We start from the raw sequence: 23,021 nt of genomic DNA on the forward strand, positions 1-23,021 counted from the left end.
TCCCGGCGGAAGGCCCCGTGTGCCCAACATGGCCGACACACTGCTGCTTCTCAAGCGGGGTCCCGGCCGCCCCATGTGGCTGCGGGTCCGCAAGTCCCGGCCCAAGCTCATGCTCAGCCGCCGGTCCCGCCGCCGGCTCGGCCCCCTGCGCTGGTGCAGCCGGCGGCGCTGGCGGCGGCGGCTGCTGCAGGCGCAGGCGGCCGGCGTGGACTGCAGGGAGAGCGCCTGCAAGGGGCCGCGCGCGGCGGCGCCGGAGGCCTGGAGGCCCAAGAAGGCGATCCCCCGGCCGGCCCCCAGCCCAGCCCCGGCCCCCGCCCGCAGGGGCCCTGCCAGCGGCCCCATCTCGCCCGTGCGGCATCTGGGCCCGGGCCGCGCGCTGCTGCTGCTGCCGGTGGAGCAGGTGGGTTGCCCCGGCGGGTGCCCCCGCGGGCGGAGGGCTGTCGGGGTCCGGGAGAGGGCCGAGGCCCGCCCCGGCCTCCCGGGGGGCTTCAGGCGGGCTGGCCTCGCGGTGGCTGCAAGGCTTCCCGCCGGAGGGGATCTTCACGCTGGTGTAAGCGATGACAGGTCCCGTTCACTGCGAGCTTAGTACCGGAGTACTGAGTACTTAGTACCGGAGTCCACGGGCTGCAGGTGCAGGAACCGGTTTAATCCAAGTGGGAGAAGCAGCCGAGGTCAGGCCTGGTGGACGCTGGTCTGGGAGATGCCTCTTCTAATGCTGGGGGGCGGTGAGGACCCAGGAGGGGGACTTGGCAGGACCGGGTCAGAGCCGAGCTCGTGGGGCCCCGCGTTCTGGGTCAGGTTTCGCCAGGCTGCCTCTCAAGCTGCCATGGGGGACGGTCTTGAGTTACAGATGTCAGGTGTGAGATGGTCCCCCCGCCCCAGGGCGATATGCTGTACTTCCTGGACGTCAGCTGACTTCTTTTCGTTTCTGAGATGGATGTATTCATTTATCTGAAGGGCAGAGCGGCAGCTGGCAGGGTCCGGCCAGGCCAAAGCTGGGAACCAGAAGCTCCATCCCGGTCTCCCACGTGGGCGCAGGGCCTCTGCTGCCTTCCCCCGCTCATCAGCAGGAAGCCGGATCCACGCCACAGTGGCTCGGCCTTGGATCCGCGCTCGTACGTGGGATGGCCGTGTCACAGGCAGCTGCCCCACAACGCCAGCCCCTCGGCCACCTTTAAAAAAATAGTTTGTTTTCATCAACTTGGGAGGAAAAAGAGAGAGAGAGCTTCCACTGCTGGTTCACAAAGCCCGTGACAGCCAGGGCTGGGCTGGGCTAAGCCAGCTAAGCCAGCAGCCTAGAACTCACCATTCCAGCCTCCCACGGGCGTGGCAGGGCCTCCAACGCTGTACCATCATCTGCCGTCCCAGAGTGTGTTAGCAGGCGGAGAGCCAGGCACTCCCGACGGGGTGCAGGCTGCCCCCCGCCGCCGTCCCGTGAACGGGTCAGGGTCTCAGCAGTGACCGGGATCCTTACTTCCTGCTTCCTCTTCCTCCCGGCCAGGGCTTCACCTTCAGCGGCGTGTGCCGGCTGACTTGCCTCTACGGCCAGGTGGAGGTGTTCGGCTTCACCATCAGCCAAGGCCAGCCTGCCCAAGATGCCTTCTCGGCCTGCACGCACTCTCACCTGACCATCAACGCCGTCCACTACCCCGTGCCCGAGAAGAGCAAGAAGGAGGTGAAAAGGGAAGCCCGGACCCTGCTGAGAGCGCATCTTAACCTGGGTGAGGAGAGGGGCGGTGCGGTTTTCCTTGAGGCCAAATTGACTGCAGGAAGGCCGGTGATTTCTAGGTGCCGTGGTGCTAAGTACCTTACTCTATCTTTTTAAATCCGTGTTTCACCATTTTGTACAAGAGAAGAATTATCCAAGGTGACGAAACTTTTTTTAAGGATTTATTCATTTATTTAAAGAGTTACACAGAGAGAGTAGGAGAGGCGGGGTGTGGGGGAGGTCCTGCATCTGCTGGTTCACTCCCCAGATGGCTGCAGTGGCCAGAACAGTGCCCATCTGAAGTCAGGAGCCAGGAGCTTCCTCCGGGTCTCCCACGCGGGTGCAGGGGCCCAAGGACTTGGGCCATCTTCCACTGCTTTCCCAGGCCATAGCAGAGAGCTGGATCGGAAGTGGAGCATCTGGGACCTGAACCAGTGCCCATGTGGGATGCCGGCACTGCAGACTGGGGCTTTAACCTGCTATGCCACAGCGCCGGCCCCTAAAGCTGTTATTTAATATGACTTCCTGAAAAAGATTCTGAGACATAATTCTTTTCTTTTTTTTTTTTTAATATTTTATTTATTTATCTGAGAGGCAGAGTTACAGAGTGAAGGGGATTCAGAGAAAGGTCTTCTATCTGCTGATTTCACTCCCCAAATGGCCTCAATGCCTGGAGCTGGCCAGTCTGGAGCCCGCAGCTTCTTCCAGGTCCCCCCTGCTGGTGAGGGGCCTAAGCACTTGGGCCATCTTCTGCTGCCTTCCCAGGCCATAGCAGAGAGCGGGGTCAAAAGAGGAGCGGCCAGGACTCCAGCCAGCACCCATGTGGGATGCTGGCACCCAGGTCGAGGCTTTAGCCCACTATGCCACAGCACTGGCCCCGGACATAATTCTGCTTTCAAGAAGTTGACAATTTAGATGAAGAGATAGCAGACTCAGAGGTCATAAAATTTGGTGGAACTACTATTTTTTAATGTTTATTGTTTGCATTTACTTAAAAGGAAGAGTGACAGGTGTCGTCTCTTCCATCCGTTGGTTCACTCTCCAAATGTCCACAAGAGCCAGGGCCGGGAACTCAGTCCTGGTCTTCCATGGGTAGCAGAGAGCCACGTACTTGCCATTGTCTGCTGCCTCCCAAGGTGCACTAGCAGAGTAGAAGTGGAGCCGGGACTCGAACCTGTGGTGTTCCAGTCAGTGGCTCAATGTGCTGCACTAGAGCAGTATGTTTCTTTCTTTTTTTTTTTTTTTAAACTGATCTATTTGAAAGGCAGAGAAAGAAACCTTTCATTCCCTGGTTCACCATCAAATAAATGCCTGCAACAGCTAGGATTCGGCCAGGCCAAAGCCAGGAGTCCAAAACCCAATCCAGGTCTCCCACATGGGGCAGGGGCCCAAATACTTGAGCCGTCACGTGCTGCTTCCTGGGGTGTGACAGAGAACAGGAGGGAGAGACAGAAAAAGATCGTCCAAAAGGTCTTCCCTCTGCTGACTCCTCAGATTGCTGCAAGTGCCAGGCCTGGGACAGGCCGAAGCCAGGAGCCTGGCCCCCGATCCTGCTCCCCATGCGGGAGACAGGGGTCTGAGTACTTGGGCCATTACCTGCTGCCTTCCCAGATGCGTTAACTGGAGGCTAGGTCTGAAGTGGAGCAGCTGGGACTCAAACCAGTGCTGCAGGATCTGCTGCTGGTGTCCCAGGAGGTGGTTTAACCACCGTCCCCCCAAACAGACCGTCCCCCCAAACGGCTTTTTTTTTTTTTTTTTTTTTTTTTTGACAGGCAGAGTGGACAGTGAGAGAGAGAGACAGAGAGAAAGGTCTTCCTTTGCCGTTGGTTCACCCTCCATGGCCGCTGTGGCCGGCGCACCACGCTGATCCGATGACAGGAGCCAGGTGCTTCTCCTGGTCTCCCATGGGGTGCAGGGCCCAAGCACTTGGGCCATCCTCCACTGCACTCCCTGGCCACAGCAGAGAGCTGGCCTGGAAGAGGGCAACCGGGACAGAATCCGGCGCCCTGACCGGGAATAGAACCCGGTGTGCTGGCGCCACAAGGCGGAGGATTAGCCTAGTGAGCCGCGGCGCTGGCCCCAAACGGCTTCTTAACTGCTGTGCCAGATCCCCTCCCCATAATACTATTTTTGAGAGAGAGAGAGACATCTGGTTCACTTCCCAAGTCCACAGATGTCAGGCTGGGCTGGGCTGGGCTGGGCTGGGCTGGGCCAGGGCCAGAGCTGGAAGCCAGGCAAGCTGTCCAGTTCTCCCACGTGGACGGCAGGGACCCAGCTACTGAGCCGTCCCACTGCCCCCTGGCTCTGTCTGCAGGAAGCGGCGGTCGGGAGCTGAGTCCCTCTGACGCGGGATGCGGGCGTCTCGCCACTCGGCTGAATGCCCGCTCCTGGGTTCCCGCCTCTAAGGGGCTTGTTCTTCTCTTACAGAGGACCGACGCTGGGCGATGAAGAACTTTTCTCCGCTCTGTTCCCTGGTGCTGCTGGAACGCGCGAAGAGCTCTGCCGTAGACTTCATCAGCAGCCACCTGGGCTTATCTGACGTTTTCCTCCAAGAGGTAGGACAGGTCTTCATTCCGGGTGTGCTGACCATTTTTCCAAAGTAGTCCTGTCAGTTGACTGCGTAGGATGCTGTCTCGTGGTAGTGCTGCGGGCCCCAGAGTGTGGTGCGTGCACAGGTAGAAGAACCAGAGTGGGAGACAGATCACACACAGCACCTCACCCGTCCTCAGTTCCAGTCCGCAGCAGAAGCTGCCATTTCACACTGTAGTTGGCTGAGGGTCTTTTTTTTAAAAGACTTACTTATTTATTTGAGAGGTAGAGTTAACAGGCAGAGAAGGAGGGACAGAGACAGAGGTCTTCCATCTGCTAGCTCACTCCCCAAATGGCTGCAATAGCCGGGGGTGAGCTGATGAGGAGCCAGCAGCTTCCAGGTCTTCCACACGGGTGCCGGGGCCCAAGTGCCTGGGCCATCTTCCACTGCTTTCCCAGGCCACAGCAGAGAGCTGGATCTGAAGCGGAGCAGCTGGGACTTGAACAGACACCTATATGGGATGCTGTCGCCACTTTACCACTGTGCAGCCCCAGTGGTTGTCTTTGTTAGTTTGAGACAGTATAAGTCTTCTCTGTAATAGTTTGGATGTGTTCCTAGTTCCGTCTCTCTTCTCACCTCTAACTTCTTGCTAGCCATTTTACTGATTTCTTATAGTCAAGTCCCAGGAGCCAGGAGGTTGTAGGAGAGACCACGTGTGTGGTGTGAGGCGTATGGGCCTGAGCACGGGTGTGTGTGGAGTTGCCACGAGCTAAGGGCCTGCAGATTTAGGTCGGTTTCCCTGGCGATGGGACAGCGGGTCCGGAGTTGTGGGAAGAAGGTAGATGAGATCATGGCATGGAGGGGTGGGTCCTGGGTGCCCCAGCAGTCGAGGTCAAGATGAGGGAGCCGCAGAGGAGGCCGAGGAGGGGAGGCCAGGAAGGAAGGGAGGAGCCTGGCGAGTGGCGTGGGTGGGCGCGGAGGGTGGCTCCCAGGAATGGGGTCAAGTGTCTACACAGGTCCAGCCGTCCGGGGAAGGTGGGGGTGAGTCAGTAGCTGGAGGGGAAGTGTGGTCAAGAAAGGTGTGAATTTTGATAGGCGGGTTGGAAACCAGAATCCCGGCTCAGACAGAGGTGGGAGTGACGCGGAGGAGAGGTGTTGGTGGCTTTCGGTGGGCACCCTGGGGAGGCTGTCATCTGCTTGTCCCCTGACAGCTGAGAGGAGGCAGGGGTCACTGAGCTGGGAGCACGTTGTGGGTGGGTGTTGGAGGGGTAAGGGGAGGGCACAGTGGACTGGCGAGTGGACTTGTGGTTCCGTTTCAGGCTGCAGAGTCTGGGCCCCCGGGGAGGAAGCAGGGTCCCAGATGCTGTGCCCAGACGCATTGTTTCCGGCTTCGTGTGTTTTCCCGGGACTAACCCAGCTTCCCTGTTGTTGGTCCTCCTTGTGCTCGTGTCTGGACAGCTTTCCCCTACCCCCAGCCTCCCCTTAGGCCTCAGTACATTCTGGAGTTACTCTCGGGGCTGTCCAGCTGCCTGCTAATGTGCCTGGGAAAGCAGCGGAAGATGGCCCAAGCCCTTTGGCTCCTGCACCCGGGGAGAGACCTGGATGAGCTGGCTCCTGGCTCCAGCCTGGCCCAGCCCTGCTCATTGTGGCCATCTGGGGAGTGAACCACTGGATGGAAGACCTCTCTCTGCCTTTCAAATAAGTAAAAAAAAAAAACTTTTTTTTTTTTTTTTTAAAGAAGCATTTAAAATATTTATTTACTTGAAAGGCAGAGTGACAGAGAGGGAGAGACAGGTATCTTCCATTTGCTGGCTCACTCCCCAGATGGCCGTCATAGCCAGAGCCAGGCTGAAGCAGGAGCCTGGAACTTGATCCGTGTCTCCCAAGTTGGTGGCGGGAACTCGGTACTAAAGCCGTCACCAGGGTGCATAGCAACAGGAAGCAGGGTCAGAGGCCAAGGATCTGGGACTTGAACCGGCGCTATGTGGGATGCAGGTATCCAAAGCAGGATCTCAATCACCACACCAAGCACCCACTCCATGTGGTGGTTTTTTTTTTTTTTTTTTTTTTTTTTTTTTAAGATTTATTTTATTTATTTGAAAGGCAATTACAGAGAGGCAGAGAGGCAGAGAGGCAGGGGCAGAGAAGAGAGAGGTCTTCCATCTGCTGGTGCACTCCCCAGTTGGCTACAATGGCCAGAGCTGGGCTGATCAGGAGCTAGGAGCTTCTTGCGGGTCTCCTACATAGGTGCAGGGGTCCAAAGGGCCATCTTCCACTGTTTTCTTAGGCCATAGCAGAGAGCTGGATTGGAAGTGGAGCAGCTGGGACTAGAACCAGTGCCATGGGGTGCCAACACTGCAGGTGGCGGCTTTACCTGCTACGCCACAGTGCTGACCCTACCTCGAAGTTTTCTACGGATAGATAGCAGCTTGGGAGCAAGCAAAGGCTGTTAAAGGAAAGACCTGGACCACCTCAGGACAGAGCTGACGAAAGTTGCTGATGGGGGTGGGGGGACAAGGAGCAGCCATGTTTATCCTTTGTAGAGCTTATGAGTTCACAGTTGAATACAACGTGACGTGCGGTCTTTCACCTTTTCTTAAGGTGTAAATTGTTCATTTCAGAGTCCAACTCTACAGATTAATGCCCAGTATTTAGCCTTGAGGTCTGTTGGCATCAGAAAAGAGAAACGAAAAAAAGGCCTTCACCTCACCGAGAGCGCCCTGGCGGCCCTGGAGGAGCTGGTCCACGCGTCCTGCGGTGAGTGGCAGGGCCGGCACCGCAGCTGCACAGGTGGGCACTCGCAGCAGAGCCCTGAGAAGATGGCTAATCTTAGGCTACTTCTGTCTCCCTCCAGAAGAGGTAGATGGCTGCCCCATCATTCTGGTTTGTGGATCCCAGGACGTCGGAAAGTCAACGTTTAATAGGTACCTGATTAACCAGTTGTTGAACAGGTAAGAGGGCCTTGGTTCTTGTTGGACATACTGCATCCTGACAGGCAGGGAGAGGCCCTGTGCAGCTCAGTGAGCCACGACGTTCCTGCTGTCCTCTGACCACGCTGCAGGGTGAGCCTTGCCCGCAGGCCAGCTCTTAGGAGAGCCGCTCCGTCTCAGAGCCTGCTGTTTCTGTGGCCGGTGACTCAGAGAAAGAATGAGCTGTGGGATGTTCTATGTTCATTTTAGTTATTTCCATCTACTTTAAAGGCAGAGTAACAGAGAGATTGTCTGTTTGCTGACTTACACTCCTAAATGCCTGCACCAGCTAGAGCTGGGCCAGGCCAAAGCCAAGGAGACCAGAACTCCATCTGGGTCTCCCAGGTGGGTGCGCAGGCCGAGCACTTGAGTCGTCTTCTGCTGCTTCCCCAGGTGTGTTGACAGGGAGCATCTGGGACTGAACCGCTCTTCTGGTACGGGATGTGGGCGTCACAGTAGTACCTTAATCTGCTGTATGGCTACAAACACATCTCAATTGTTTGTTTTTTAATATTTAATTATTAATTTGAAAGAGTTACAGAGAGAGAAAGAGATTTTCCATTTGCTAGTTCATTCCTAAGAACCACACAGCACTGGGCAGAAGCTGTCAGCTTCCTCAGGGTCTCCCATGTGGGTGACAGGGGCCCAAGTACTCGGGTCATTTTCTGCTGCTTCCCAGGCCATTAGCAGCGAGCTGGATCAGAAATGGGACAGCCAGGACGCAGACTGGCATCCGTATAGACAGCTTTACCCATACACCTGAATTGTACTTTATGAAGTTTTGGGGCCAATGTTGTGGTGCAGCTTAAACCACCTCTGGCCATGCCTGCATCCCATATGAGAGTGCCAGTTCGAATCCCAATTACTCTGGTTCCAATCCAGCTTCCTGCTGATAACACCTGGGAAAGCAAGGGATCATGGTCTAAGTACTTGGGTCCATGTGGGAGACACCCTTGGAATTCCCAGCTCCTGACTTCAGCCTGGACCAGACTTGCCTGTTGTGGCCATTTACAGAGTGAACCAGCAGATTAAAGATCCGTTTCTCCCTCTCTCTGTTTCTCTACTTTTCTTCTCCCTTCTTCCATCTTCGTTCTTCTTGTTTGTTTTTTAACAGATTTATTTGTTTATTTGAAAATTTCAAAGGCAGAGTTACAGAGAGGCAGACAGAGGTCTTCCATCTGCACTCCCCAGATGGCCACAGTGGCCAGAGCTGGGCCAGTCAGGAGCCAGGAGCTTCTTCTGGGTTTCCCACATGGGTACAGGGGCCCAAACTTGGGCCATCTTCCACTGCTTTCTCAGTCCATAGCAGAGAACTGGATCGGAAGTAGAGCAGCTGGGACTCAGACTGGTGCCCATATGGGATGCCAGCACTGCAGGCAGCAGCTTTATCTGCTAAGCCACAGCGCTGGTCCCGAAATAAATAAGTCTTAAAAAAAAAAAAAAGTGGAATAGCCAAGACTTGAGCTGGTGCCCGTGTGGGCCACAGTGTCACAGGTGGTGCTTTCACTACCAGAGCACAGTGCCAGCCACCTGTTGGTCTGCCTTTTTTTTTTTTTTTAATTTTTTTGACAGGCAGAGTTAAGACAGTAAGAGAGAGAGAGACAGAGAGAAACGTCTTCCTTCCATTGGTTCACACCCCCCCCCACAATGGCCGCTACGGCCAGTGTGCTGCGCCGATCCGAAGCCAGGAGCCAGGTGCTTCTCCTGGGCTCCCAGGGGGTGCAGGACCCAAGCACTTGGGCCATCCTCCACTGCCTTCCCGGCCACAGCAGAGAGCTGGACTGGAAGAGGAGCAACCGGGACAGAATCTGGCGCCCCAACCAGGACTAGAACCCGGGGTGCCGGCACCGCAGGCAGAGGATTAGCCTAGTGAGCTGCGGCGCTGGCCCTGGTCTGCCTTTCAAATAAATAAATCTTCAAAGAATTTTTCGAATGGAATTGTTTTAGGGAAGACCAGGTTCTGTCCGTGTTAGAAGTGAGCATCATCGCTGTTCTGCATCGCAGTTTGTTTTCTCCGGTCACCTTTGGAGCAGTCATCCTGCAAGAGTGTGTAGAGGGACCCTGCCTGTGTACAGCGTGCGCTCTTTACCATCTGAGTTTCCTCCGAGTGGAGTGAAGCATGTTAAGATTGCTTTTTCCTTTTTTTAATATTTTCAGTATTTCCTGCGTTGACTATTTGGAATGTGATCTGGGACAGACAGAATTCACTCCTCCTGGTTGCATTTCTTTATTTAATATCACAGAACCAATTCTGGGTATGTATTAAATATTTATTTTTTTAAAAACTTTATTATCTATTTTTTATGTGAAAGGCAGGGTTACAGAGAGCGAGAGAGCGAGCGAGCAAGCTTCCATCTGCTGGTTCACTCCCCAAATGGCTGCAACAGCCCAACCTTGCCCATTCTGAAGCCAGGAGCCTCCTCTAGGTGCAGGGCCCGAACACCTGGGACACTCCCCACCACTTTTTTTTTTAAAGATTTATTTTATTTATTTGATAGGCAGCATTACAGAGGCAGAGAGAGGTCTTCCATTTGCTGGTTCACTCCCCAAAAGGCTGCAATGGCTGGAGCTGAGCCAATCTGAAGTCAGGAGCCAGGTCTCCCATGTGGTGCAGGGGCCCAAGGACTTGGACCATCTTCTGCTGCTTTCCCTGGCCACAGCAGAGAGCTGGATTGAAAGTGGAGCAGCCGGGACTTGAACCAGCACCCATATGGAATGCCAGCATTGCAAGCTGCAGCTTTCTCTGCTATACCACAGTGCTGGCCCCAGCTTCAATAGGAGAAGAGACAGAGAGAGGGAGATCTTCCATCTGCTGGGTCACTCCCCAAATGGCCACAGCGGCCAGGAGCCAGCAGCTTCCTCTAGGTTTCCCACATGAGCTCAGGGGCCCAGATCCTTGGGCCATCTTGCACTGCTTTCACAGGCAGATTAGCAGGGAAGGATAGGGCTAGGACTTGAACCAGTGCCTGTCGGGTTTGCTGGTGCCACAGGCAGTGGCTTTGCCCACTGAGCCACAGTACCATTCCTGCCAGCCACCTTTCCCAGGCGTGCCTGCAGGGAGTCAGATCGGAAATAGAGCAGCGAGGACCATCATGGAGCCCATATGGGTGCCAGCACTGCGGGCGGCCCAACCCACAGTGCCAGCCCCTACATATTGCTTAAATGTCCTGGGTTTATGAAATTCAAAAGTAATGATACTCATCAAAAAATGTTGATAGAAAACATGAAAAGTGAACATGCTCCTTCCAAACTGATGATCTTTCTGTAACTGCCTGCAACAAAACAAACAGTATATTTTTCTATTTTAGGAAATAGAACTCAAGAAATGAACAGTGATGCAGAACTGATACCCAAACCACAGATTTTATTTTTTTAAAGATTTATTTATTTATTTCAAAGAGTTACATAGAGAACGAGAGACAGAGAGACAGAGGTCTTCCATCTGCTGGTTCACTCCCCAATTGGCTGCAATGGCCGGAGCTGCACTGATCCAAAGCCAGGAGCCAGGAGCTTCTTCCAGGTTTCCCATGTGGGTGCAGGGGCCCAGGGACTTGGGCCATCCTCTACTGCTTTCCCAGGCCATAGCAGAGAGCTGGATCGGAAGTGGAGTAGCCAGGTCTTGAACCGGTGCCCATATGGGATGTCAGCACTGCAGGTGGTGGCTTTACCCGCTATGCCACAGCGCCAGCCCCTCAAACCACAGATTTTAATCAGAATTCACCAATCACACCGCCGATGTCTTTCTTCTGTTTCAAAGCCCAACCCGAAATTCCAGTTTGTTTTAATCACATAGTACTTTTCTTTATTCTTTATTTTGAATTTTTATTATTCTTTTAAAGATATTTACTTATTTATTATTTGAAAGGCAGAATTAACAATGAGATGGAGATCTTCCATCACTGATCAACTCCCCAAATGGCTGCAGTGGTTGGGAGTAGGCCAGATGTCCACCCTTGGCCTTATCATTTTTGAAGCGCATGCTGTAAAAATACCTTCATGATTAAGATGTAAATTACAGGGCCGGCACTGTGGTGTAGCAGGTAAAGCCACTGCCTGCAGTACTGGCATCCCATATGGGCACAGTTTGAGTCCTGACTGCTCCACTTCCAATCCAGCTCTCTGCTAGGGCCTGGGAAAGCAGTAGAGGATGGCCCAAGTCCTTGGGACCCTGCACCCGTGTGGGAGACCTGGAAGAAGCTCCTAACTCCTAGCTGCAGATGGTCGCAGCTCCGGCCATTGCAGCCATCTGGGGAGTGAACCAGCAGGTGCAAGACCCCTCTCTCTGCCTCTGTGACGCTGCCTTTCAGATAAATATATAAATCTTTAAAAAAAAAAAAGATATAGGTTACGTGTTTTTTGGTGGGAATACCACAGAAGTGAGGCTGTGTTCCAGTGCATCGTGTCAGTAGGTGCTGTTAGCAGTGTTGGTAACTTTGGTCCCCGTACCCCAAGTTCCTGGGCCATCTTCCACTGCTTCCCAGGTGCATTAGCAGGGAGCTGGGTCACAAACAGAGCAGCTGGGACTTGAACCTGCACTCAGAAATGTGATGCCGGTGTCCCAGGCAACAGCTTAACCCCCGGTACCGCAGTGCCAGCCCCACCGGCTACTGTGCTTCTGATCTCACTTCCTACTAATGTGCACCCTGGGAGACAGCAGATAATGGCTTGAGTGCTTGGGTCCCTGCCGTCCACGTGGGAACCCCATATTGAGTTCTGGGCTCCTGGCTTTGGCCTGGCCCAGTCCAGGTTGTTAAAACCATGTGGGGAGTGAATGACTGTAAGATCTCTGTCTTTCTGCCCTTCAAATAAAGCAGGGAATTTTTTCTTTTAATTTAGTTATTTATTTGTTTGAAAGGCAGACAAGAGAGAAAGAGAAACAGATTTCCCATCCACTGGTTGACTCTCAATATGCCTGCAACAGCCAAGGCTTGGCCAGTTCAAAGCCAGGAGCTGGGAACTCACCCTGGTTCTCACACCGAGTCCTCACCGGCTGCCTCCCCGGGTGTGCGTTAGCAAGATGGTGGAATCAGAATCGGATATGGGAGGCCGGCGCCGTGGCTCACTAGGCTAATCCTCCGCCTTGCGGCGGCGGCACACCGGGTTCTAGTCCCGGTCGGGGCACCGGATTCTGTCCCGGTTGCCCCTCTTCCAGGCCAGCCCTCTGCTGTGGCCAGGGAGTACAGTGGAGGATGGCCCAGGTGCTTGGGCCCTGCACCCCATGGGAGACCAGGAAAAGCACCTGGCTCCTGGCTCCTGCCATCGGATCAGCGCGGTGCGCCGGCCGCATCGCGCTGGCCGCGGCGGCCATTGGAGGGTGAACCAACGGCAAAAGGAAGACCTTTCTCTCTGTCTCTCTCTCTCACTGTCCACTCTGCCTGTCAAAAAAAAAAAAAAAAAAAAGAATCGGATATGGGCCATGGCTGTTCCGACCTGGGTCTCACCCACTGTGCCAGTCACCTGCCTGAGTCAGTTATTACTGATATTTCCCAGATACCAACGTTTTGTTTTGTTTATTTATTTACTTAACAGGCAGTTACCAAGAAAGATCTCTCATCTGGTTCCCTCCTCAAGTGGCCACAATGGCCAGGGCTGGGTCAAGGCAAAGCCAGGAACTCCAGCCAGGTCTCCCACATGGGTGCAGGGGGCCAAGCACTTGGGCCATCTTCTGCTCTCCCAGGCACGTTAGCAAGGAGCTGGATCAGATGTGGTGAGTGAGGACTCAGCCGGCACTCAGATTGGGACGCTGGCGTTGCAAGTAGTAGCTGAACCCGCTATGCCACAGATACCAACTCTTCTAAATACATCATTTCTTCTAAATGTATTGTTGACGTTCCATTGTAAGCAATATTTTAGCATTCTGTAGAGAGGCTGATTCATTGGGATATGTATAGAGATGTATGAAAAGAGATTTATGGGGCCGGCACTGTGGCATAGCGGGTGAAGCTGCTGCCTGCAGTGCCAGCATCCCTTATGGTCACCGGTTTGAAACCCAGCTGCTCCACTTCTGATCCAGCTCTCTGCTCTGGCCTGGGAAAGCAGTAGAAGATGGGGCCAAGTCCTTGGACCCCTCTATTCGCGTGGGGGACCTGGAAGAAGCTCCTGGCTCCTGGCTTCAGATCGGCTCAGCTGTGATGGTTATAGCCATTTGGGGAGGGAGCCAGTGGTTGGAGGACCTCTCTCTCTGCCCCTGTCTCTGTAGCTCTGCCTTTCAAATAAATAAGTAAATCTTTAAAAAAGAAGAAAACGAGATTTATGAACTAGATTAACTGACAGAATAGTGGCAACTGAGAAGTCCCATCTCAGGCTGTCTCTGGACTGTAGGCCCAGAGATGCCAGCAGCATGGCTCTGACCAGTCCAGAGGCCTTAGGACCCAGCCAGCCAGTAGTATAACTCACTCCAGGGTTGAAAGCCTGAGTACACAGCAAGGGGATGAAAAGTCCTGGAGTTCAAACGCCAACCACTGGACTTTGTCCAAGGTAGGAGAGGGGCTTGTTCCAGCTCTCAGGAAACCTGTGTGTCCCCTCCTGCTGCCTGCATGGTGGCAGGGTTTTCCCATCCAGTCCATTCTGTCCAGCCCAGCCTTGTATGGACACACTGCTGCGCATACCCACAGTAATATTTTTCCTGGCTCCATGTACTTTTTTTTTTTTTTTTTTTAAGATTTATGTATTTGAAAGTCAGAGTTACACACAGAAAAGATAGAGAGAGAGAGAGAGAGAGAGAGAGAGAGAGAGAGATATCCTCTATCTGCTGGGTCACTCCCCAGTCAACTGCAATGGCCGGAGCTGTGCTGATCCAAAGCCAGGAGTCAGGAGCTTCTTCCAGGTCTCCCACTTGGGTGCAGGGGCCCGTGGACTTGGGCCATCTTCTACTGCTTTCCCCAGCCATAGCAGAGAACTGGATTGGAAGTGGAGCAGCCGGGACTCAAACCAGCGCCCATGTGGGATGCCAGCACTGAGGGGGCGGCTTTACCTGCTATAGCACAGTGCCAGCCCCTTATTTGTTTGTTTATTTATTTGAAAGGCACAGTTACAGGGAAAGAGAGGGGAGAGATGTTCTATGTACTGGTTCTCTCCTCAGATGGCCCAGTAACCAGAGCTGAGCCAGGCTGGAGTCAGGAGCCAGGCGCTTCCAGTTCTCCCCGGCCCGAGCACTTGGGTCATCCTCTTCTGCTTTCCCAGGCATGTTAGCCAGGAGCTGGATTGGAAGTGGAACAGCTGGGACTCAAAGCGGCACCCATATGGGATGCTGGCGCTGCAGGCACCAGCTTTACCTGCTACACCACATTGCTGGCCCCTAGTCATTGACACCGCAAACATGCCAGCGCAGTGAGGCTTTCTGTCTCCTGACTCACTGTGTTACCAGGGAACAAGGTCTCGTGTTGTATTTGGTGGAGTCAGAAGCATAGTCTTTTTGTTTGTTTTCTTTTTTTTTTGGTGCTCATTGTCTCAGATTTGGTCAGTTGGGCACTTTAAGCTGCGCTTGTGTCCTTTTCTTTTTAGCTTTATTTAAAAATGATTTAAATCTTTTTTTTTTTTAACCCACCAAAGAATGTCCTTGTGCCTGCGTCCAGATTCTGCATGTTGGCTTTGTGGTCCTGTCCTGTAGCATGAGTGTGCAGGTGCGAGTGGGCGCCGGCTGCAGGCTGCTCCTCTCTTGCCGACGAGCTTGCTCCCTGCCTCCCACTTCAGCTGTCTGAATCTGGAATTCATGTTGTTAAACCTGAACTTCCAGCCCATAGGTCCAGTTTGGCCATTTGTCCCGGTGGTGTTCTGTACAGCGACTTTGGCCCACCACCTGGTGCTGCCTGGTGTTGGGCGTAGGTCCCAGCTTGTCGTCGTGGGTCTCCCAGCTCCTTGATCTGGAGAGGAGCCTCTGTCTCTCCTTGGCAGCCCGGGACCTCGCAGTTTTGACAGAGAGCAGGGCCGTTTTATTTCTCTCTCTACCTGCCTGTTGACTTAGAAGGCAGAGTGACAGAGAGAGATCTTTCCTGCACTGGCTCACTCTGGCTGGCACTGCCCCAGCTTCCTGATTCCTGCCCAGTACCGCACAGTGCAGTGCAGTTGGCCTTACCACCTTGCATATTGGTAAGCTCCTTGGTTATTATTCTCAATACATAGTTGCGTAGGCTGCCTGTGTTTCATTTAATCTCCCAGTACTCGGGCCACTCCCTCAGCCACAGGCTGCCTCTCTCCCTGGCCACTAGATGCCCAGTTCTGGTCACTGTGGCCACACCACAAGCTGAATCTGTCCCACGGGGCCTTCCACCAGCCACACTGAGGCCTTCACCCTGCTGACCCAGTCACCATGCATTCTAGCCCACCAGCCTCTGGCTTCTGCTGGCCTTGGCCTTGTGGAACTGCTCTGCTCCCAGTCCCTGACCAGAGAAAATAAGTGGCTTGGGCTGGCCAGCCACAAGTGCACGCCCAGAGCGGTATCTGCTGGCTGTCTGCTCTTCTGCTAATCTGTTGCTGCATTGCCTCTCCTGTGCAAATGAGAGCAGTGTCTGGGAGTTCAAGGTGGGGAGCACCGAGGCCAGTGGGCGTGGCATCCCCTAGGTGGTACCTGGAGCTGAGCGCCCTCGTGGGGACCTGAGCCTGCAGGGGTTGGGGCGCTTGCCTGTTCGTTCAGGGGTAGATCCTGAGGCCTGGAGCAAGCCCAGCAGGCAGCAGGTATTCAGTGAGTGTGGAATGCTGGGCCGTATTAGGATGGAACTGTGTGTGTGAAAGCCGGGTTTCCGGAGTTGCAGCGGCCCCTGATTCCCAGTGGGTCCTCGTCGGCAGTGATGGCCGAGACCAGCCCCCCGCTCCCGTCAGCTGCGCCCTGCTCATTCTGCCTTTGTCCCAGGACCGCCCTTCACCCATCAGAGGACTCCGCAGAAGATGGTGTATTATGGGAGACCTTCCTGTAAAGAAGGCTGTGAGAATTACATCGAGATAATAAAATATGTGTTCAGCTCTTACAAGAGGGAGGCCCCGCTTATCGTCAACACCATGGGCTGGGTGACAGGTGAGCCCTTGCGCCCTCTCTGCGGGGAGGGGCAGTGGGGGTGAGCCCTGGTCCTACAGGCTTTGTGGGGAAGCCCAGCCCCAAGTCTTTGAGCAGCCCTCTGTCCTGGAGCAGGCCTGGGTCTCATGGGAAGCGCGGAGCTGCTGTCCCGGGGCCTCGCCCTGCTGACGTCTCCTTCCTCGCAGACGACGGGCTTCTGCTTCTCATCGATCTGATCCGCCTGCTGGCGCCCAGCCACGTCGTTCAGTTCAGTTCCGCCCAGAGCAAATACATGCCGGGCCTCACCCCCGAGTACGTGGAGCACACGGATGGCCTGTACACAAAAAGCAAGTCCAAAGCCAGAAACCGAGGTTTCGAACTTCCCGAATTTGCAGAGAATCTGGAATTTTCTGACGAAGACAAAGAGTGTCCACTTATCTTTACGGAACATAAACTGATAGGTGTCCATTCGGAGTTCTCATTCAGAAAAACGGAAAGAAATAGGTAAGTCAAGTCTCATCTATCTGAGGAAACAGCTTCCCTCCCGTTGAACAAAGCCGTCCGCCGTCAGTCGTAGGAGCGAGCCCTCGGACGCCTTTCCGAGTCGTCGCAGCGTGCGTTGCAGAGGAGAAGCCGTTGTTTTCTCCGTGGAAAGGCCCAGAAGCAGCCAGCACTCCAGTTGACTGGGCAGGGGGGGGTCTTTACCCTGTGTTCCTCCGACAGAGGTGACGGCGGGAGGCCTGCACCTGTGGGGACGCAGCCCCTCGGCGTCCGGCAGGGAGGTGGGAGAGCAGGATTGAATCTTGCTTACCTCGCTCCAATTTACCTTTCAGAGAATCACATAACAGGATTCTCCGTGACTTGGCCGTGTTAGGCTACCTCGGCCAGCTGCTGCCCCCCACGTCAAAGGTGCTCGGTCCATTCCATGGTCTGATACCGTATCAGGTAACTGGAGCTGGTGGGAGAAACGGGCTGTATGTTGTCCACTTAGCACGTGTGTGGCTTCACCCTTCCAGCAGCAGAGTCTTTGCAGCTTCGTGTCAGTCTCCCGAGTTCGTCTGGGAAGGCAGCCACTCAGACCTCGGGCCTGGGTGGCGAAAGCAGCACCGTGTGTCAGGCAGCTTGAGTCTTCACTGCCTGTCTTCACCTTCATGCACGTTGCTCCTGTTGCTCCCCGCGGCGTGAATCCAAGGCCAGGGGCTTTGAGTCAGCCTGCCGAGGGACTTGGGCCGGGGGACCTGACCGTGGGGCCCGGGGTCCGCTCTGCACTGTGGCCTGCGCAGATCTGAGTCCGGGCATTTGCTGAGGATGCTCGGTGGCCTCCAGGCAGCCCTGGAAGGAGATGCCGGACAGGCCCATTGACAGCAGCAGGGCCTGGGCGAGGTCAGGTGGGGGCCCTTGCCTGAGGTCACCGGCAGAAAGGTAGACCTGGACAGCCACGTCGGGTCCCCTGGCTGGTGGTGGGTGGGCTCCGGACATCCAAGTCCTCGTTCAGTGGAGCTCTAGTTTATGGGTCTGTTTGCCTACTTGGAGGTGCCACCCCGAGCTGAAGCTGTCTGCCAGTGTTTCATCTGCTTTCCGTTGTTTCACATTTGTTTTTGCAAGCTGATCTGTGTAATACTTTTATGCCTGAATAATCTGCAGTTAGCAGAAAGTTAGGTTTTAGTCATGTACCCTTGGGCTCCAAGGATGCAGTCAGTTCTTCTTAGTTCTCTGTGTTGTTGGGACGTGAATGCAGGCCTCGTCTCCCTTGGCCAAGAGGCCTCACTGGATGGGGTCTCCCTTGCCTTTAGCTGGGAGCACACACACTTCTGCCGACACAGACGTGCGTGGCAGTTTCCAGGGTTTCTGCACGGGAGCAGTGCCGCCCAGCCCCGCTCTGGGGATGCATTGTCCTTGCAGGTGCTCCTGGTGGGCAGTTGGGCAGAGCCAGCTGTAGTTGGCTGGGTGGTCAGCTGCTCGAGAGGGAGGAGTCAGAGCGGACATGCGTCTGTTTTCCAGGTCCCCTTCAATGCAGTCGCGCTCCGAATCACCCACTCCGACGTCGCCCCCACCCACGTACTGTACGCGCTGAACGCCAGCTGGGTTGGCCTCTGCAGGATCCTGGATGACGTCAGAGGGTGCTCGGAGGGGCCCATCCTGCTGGCGCAGACCCCGATCTGTGACTGTCTGGGCTTCGGTGAGTCCAGGGTGAGAGAGTCCCCGAGTGACTGCAGTGGATCTGCTGCAGCGGCCAGAGAGCGCCTCTCGCTTCCCACGCCGTGCCTGGGGGCGGGGCCAGGCAGGAAGCAGCTGCTAAGGACCGCGGCCTGATGCTCCTCTCCTCCCCGACACGTCTCCTCGGGGCTGCCTCACCCACTGCTGGTGCTCTCGATCCATCTTTAGGGCAGGTGTTGGCCTGGCCTTTACGATGTCCAAGTCCCACAGTAGGGTGCGTGGGTTCAATTTCTGCCTCCAGCCCCTTATTCTAGCTTCCTGCCAATGCAGTGTGTGGGACATAGCAGGGGTGGGGCTTGTGACTGGGTCCCTGCCATCCATGTGGGGGACCTGGTGAGTTCCCAGCTTCTAGCTGCTGCCCTGGCCCAGTCCAGTTGTGGGCGTTTGGGGAGTGAACCAGTAAGCGGGAGCATAATCTCTCTCGTCTCATGAACGATGAAAGTTTAAGTAATAGACTTCAGGCGTTCAGATCCCGTGGGTGCCCCCAACACAGCCACAGGTGTCCTCCAAACCCCTCCACCTGGGGTGGGGGTCTCCCTGGCATCTGAGACTTCAGTCCACACTGAGGCCTTGGTGGGTCCCTCCCCGTTCCTGCTGCCCTTTGCCATCTCTGCCTCAGGCCTGTGCTCGGCCTCTCCCGAGATCTTCCTGGTCAGACCTTGGCGCCTCCTCTGCCACTTAGGCCCGTTAGCAGCTCTGCAGCTTCTCTTGGCGGAATAGAGGGCTCCACTCACACCGCACACAGCAGCCACTATCATTTCTGCACGGGGCTGCCAGGAAGTTCTTAACTGGATTCTCCACTGCCGTGTGTGTGTGTGTGTGTGTGTGTGTGTGTTTCTGTGTTTCTGTGTTTCTGTGTTTCTGTGTTTCTGTGTCTGTTTAAAGATTTATTTATTTTACTTGAAAGTTAGAGTTACGGCCGGCGCCGCGGCTCACTAGGCTAATCCTCCGCCTTGCGGCGCCAGCACACCGGGTTCTAGTCCCGGTCGGGGCGCTGGATTCTGTCCCAGTTGCCCCTCTTCCAGGCCAGCTCTCTGCTGTGGCCCGGGAGTGCAGTGGAGGATGGCCCAAGTGTTTGGGCCCTGCACCCCATGGGAGACCAGGAGAAGCACCTGGCTCCTGCCATCGGATCAGCGCGGTGCGCCAGCCGCAGTGCACGGGCCGCGGCGGCCATTGGAGGGTGAACCAACGGCAAAGGAAGACCTTTCTCTCTGTCTCTCTCTCTCACTGTCCACTCTGCCTGTTTAAAAAAAAAAAAAAAAAGAAAGAAAGTTAGAGTTACACAGAGAAGGAGAAGCAGAGAGCGAGGTCTTCCATCCGCTGGTTCACTCCCCAGCTGGCTGCAATGGCCGCAGCTGCACCAATCTGAAGCCAGGAGCTTCCTCGGGTCTCCCACGCAGGTGCAGGGGCTCAAGGACTTGGGCCATCTTCCACTGCTTTCCCAGGCCATAGCAGAGAGCTGGATTGGAAGTGGAGCAGCTGGGTCTTGAACCAGCGCCCATATGGGATGCCAGCATTGCAGGCAGCAACTTCACCCACTGCGCCACAGCGCTGGCCCTGTGTGTGTGTGTTTTAATGTACATTTATTTATTTGAAAAGCAGAGAGAGACAGGGATCTCTCATCTCCTGGGTCACCGTTCCCTAAATGCCCAGGTGAAAGCCAAAAGCCAAGAACTCAAACAAACCTGATTGCACTGTGGCCTGGAGCTCCTGCTGTCCAGCTCCGGAATCTAGACGGAGCTCAGTGTCCAGCAGGCTCCTTCCCCAGCCCTGCCTCCCATGGTCGCCTCTGGCTCACTGAGGTCAGTAAATGCCAGTGCAGCCATTTGAAAGGGGCCGCGTGGAAACTAACAGAAAACTTTCAGATAATTATCCGACTTCTTACGTAACTGCACATTTGCATCTGCACCGCACTGCTCCAGAAACGTTCCCCCGGACATTGTGATGCTCTGGGGTTCAGGGCCGAGGAGCGGTGGTAGGCTCGCCCTCGCGCCGATGTCTCGCGCTGATGAGCAATACGGCGCTTGGTGGAAGCTTTGTGTCCTAACAGCCAAGCTAAGGAAGCGACAGAGTCTATACATTGCACTCTGTATCCTCTCTCTGCGTCTGCGTGTCCCGGCGTGGGGAGGGTCGCTGTCCCCGCTGTCCCTGCTGTCCCCGGGAGGGTGAGCTCACCTGTGGACCTGTCGTGGCAGGCGTCTGCAGGGGCATTGACATGGAGAAGCGGCTCTACCACATCCTCACCCCCCTGCCCCCGGAACAGCTGAGAGCCGTGAATTGTCTGCTCGTGGGAGCTGTGTCCATTCCACATAGCGTCTTCAAGAGCCAGGTGAGCAGAGCCTGGGGCCTGGGGACAGCCCTGGAAGGAGTCTGGTCTTGTCCACTGTGGGGAAAATGAGGAGCCAGAATTGGGCCGAGAGCCACAGGCACGGGTCATCTGTCTGGAAACAGAGTTTGTGGGAGAGCCTGGCTGAGGCAAGACGGAATGCCAGGGTGGCCTCAGGCCCCGAGGTCGGAGCTTGCCAGCGCGCCCGGGCAGGAGCCCCTGGTGTGGCTGTTAGCACCGGAGTAGGTGTGTGGCCGAGCACAGAGGGGCCTCCGGCATCCCTTGGGCAGGTGTGTGTGGCTCCCAGGCCAAAACGCAGGGGCTGCAGGTCGACTGGCAGTGGTGCTCCCGCCATTCTTGCCTATGGAATGGGGTGTCCTCTCACAGTGTTGGCTGTGGTCGTGGACTTGGACAGAAAGGAGGCACGGGCACAGCTGTGCTCTGGGACGCCTCCAGCCGGACGGCCTGCCTGCCTTGGGGTGCAGCCTGGGCTGGCCATGACGGCTGTCCACGTGCTCTGTTTTTCCCTTTCAGCACGGGCTGGAAGGCACGATTCCTTACGTCACAACAGACTACAATTTTAAGCTTCCTGGAGCATCAGAGAAGATGGGACTAAGAGAAGCTCAGGAAGTGCCTGAAGAGAAAATACACCCGAAACCCAAGCTCCATCGGAAGGTCAGCTGATGCTGGGGACTGCACAGAGAGGAGACTGCTCCTGGGAGCTGCGATGGAGCCTGGCACCCAGGGTCTGGCACAGGGTCACGGCCGGGAGCTGCGCGGCCGCAGAGCACACCGTTTTCTGTGAAACTCGTGACTGTTTGTAGTATAGTTTTAACTTTCCCGCGTCTTGCAGCTGCGTGGTCTGGCCACGTGTGGTCACTCACACTGTGGCTGGCGCGTTCTAAAGGGACCTGAGACACCACGCAAGCAGGAAGAACGCACTCAGCCCCTCACCACGCCCTCTCAGGCCTGACTGCCCGGTGCAGGGCAGAACTGAGGGGCCCGAGGCCACACAAACGCACCAGGAAGGGAGAAACCTCTGCTGGGCCCTGCAGACCCGGGGCGGACTGGGGGTGGGTCTGCCTCCTTGGAGCCCCCATTCCATGCCTTATGGTCGTCCCGTCCTGTTTGTTTTCTTGATCTAACTCGTCTTCCAGTCGCAGCTGTCGGGTATTTGGTTGTTATGGGGAACCAGGGTTAACTGGCGTGTGGGAGTGGGCAGCGGTGGCTGCCGGGGCCCCTCCTTCCCACGACAGGTCTTGCTGGCCGAGGGTGAGTGTGTGACCCCCAAGCTCCTCCGGCCATGTTTGGGGTCAGGAGCCCTTCACTGTTTTACTGAAGGAATCTGCCAGCCTGGAGAGCTCCTGCAGGTTCGTCCTGATTCTCGCCGAGACTGAAGGCCGAGCTGGAACGAGACTGGGCTGTTCGGAAGGACTGGCGGGCCGGTCTGTGCTCGGACAGGGCCGCGCCCTGGCCCACGGGCAGCTGGGGCTGTGAACCACGCCGGGTTCTGGGACGCAGCAGGCCGCCACCTGCCGTGCGTCTGCTCCCCGGGGTCGCCAGTCTTCATCCTCCGAGCTTGGAATCCCTTTGGGGAGCAGTGGGTGCCGTCGCGGCGTGTGGACTGAGGACTGGCTCCGACCCGTCTCGGGCCTGCCATTTTTCTCACTGGCGCATTGAAAGACCCCTGGGAAGTTCACTTTAACTGTTGATTGGCATTGTCGTTAGTGCTCTGCGGGGCCCCAGGACAGAACCGGGCAGAGGGGCCTCATGTCCGGAGGCCGAGGGGCCGGTTTCTTAGGGACTTTGGCCTCGTGCAGAGGTCCGGAGTTGGTCGTCCCTTTCCGCAGTCCTGAGTGTCTTTCCAGTAACACCTGTTGTAGGCCGTGGACAGCCAGTCTCTGAGGATGAAGGTGGTGCCCTTTAATTTGCATTTTTATTAAATCCCAATTTGCTTCTAGCTTTCAAGTGCTGGCCTTTAAATGTCACCTTTCTCATCGCCACTAGAGGGAGCCACCAGCTATCGGTCAGGCGGCTGTGCTGGAGGTCCCGAGCCCCAGCGAGCGAGGGTGGACCTGCCAAGGGCTGTCCTTTCTGGGTATCCGTGCACCTGGTCACCAGTGTGTGGCCCTGGTGATCCTCAGACAGGGAAAGGTGGGACGTTTCGGCAGCTCTCCACTCTGCTGCAGGTAGAAGTTGTAAAAAGTGGAAACCCGTGATCATCACGCGTTCTTTATCCTACACAGGCAAATTAGATAGAAAATCAAAGACACGGCTCAGAT

At 55.6% G+C, this 23,021-nt stretch overlaps 1 protein-coding gene across 1 annotated transcript; it reads left to right on the top strand.

The window, feature by feature from the left end:
* Window position 1: 1 nt before the first annotated feature.
* Window positions 2–22,699, top strand: NOL9 (nucleolar protein 9). Its single transcript, XM_002716149.5, has 12 exons — window positions 2–400; window positions 1,502–1,721; window positions 4,136–4,263; window positions 6,860–6,995; window positions 7,093–7,189; window positions 9,365–9,462; window positions 16,056–16,217; window positions 16,403–16,700; window positions 17,030–17,141; window positions 18,198–18,375; window positions 20,609–20,742; window positions 21,274–22,699. Exons 1-12 carry the CDS (start codon window positions 29–31, stop codon window positions 21,421–21,423), a joined length of 2,085 nt encoding a protein of 694 aa, XP_002716195.2. The 5' UTR covers window positions 2–28; the 3' UTR covers window positions 21,424–22,699.
* The last annotated feature ends 322 nt before the right edge of the window (window positions 22,700–23,021 follow it).

The sequence above is a fragment of the Oryctolagus cuniculus genome, chromosome 7, assembly GCF_964237555.1.
Source record: "Oryctolagus cuniculus chromosome 7, mOryCun1.1, whole genome shotgun sequence".
Lineage (NCBI taxonomy): Eukaryota > Metazoa > Chordata > Mammalia > Lagomorpha > Leporidae > Oryctolagus > Oryctolagus cuniculus.

Coding starts and splice junctions, on each gene's coding strand:
- NOL9 (XM_002716149.5), top strand. CDS start 29: ATGGCCGACACACTGCTGCTTCTCAAGCGGGGTCCCGGCCGCCCCATG. Junction 7,190..9,364: donor ATTAACCAGTTGTTGAACAG/GTAAGAGGGCCT, acceptor TAATATTTTCAG/TATTTCCTGCGTTGACTATT. Junction 20,743..21,273: donor ATAGCGTCTTCAAGAGCCAG/GTGAGCAGAGCC, acceptor TTTCCCTTTCAG/CACGGGCTGGAAGGCACGAT.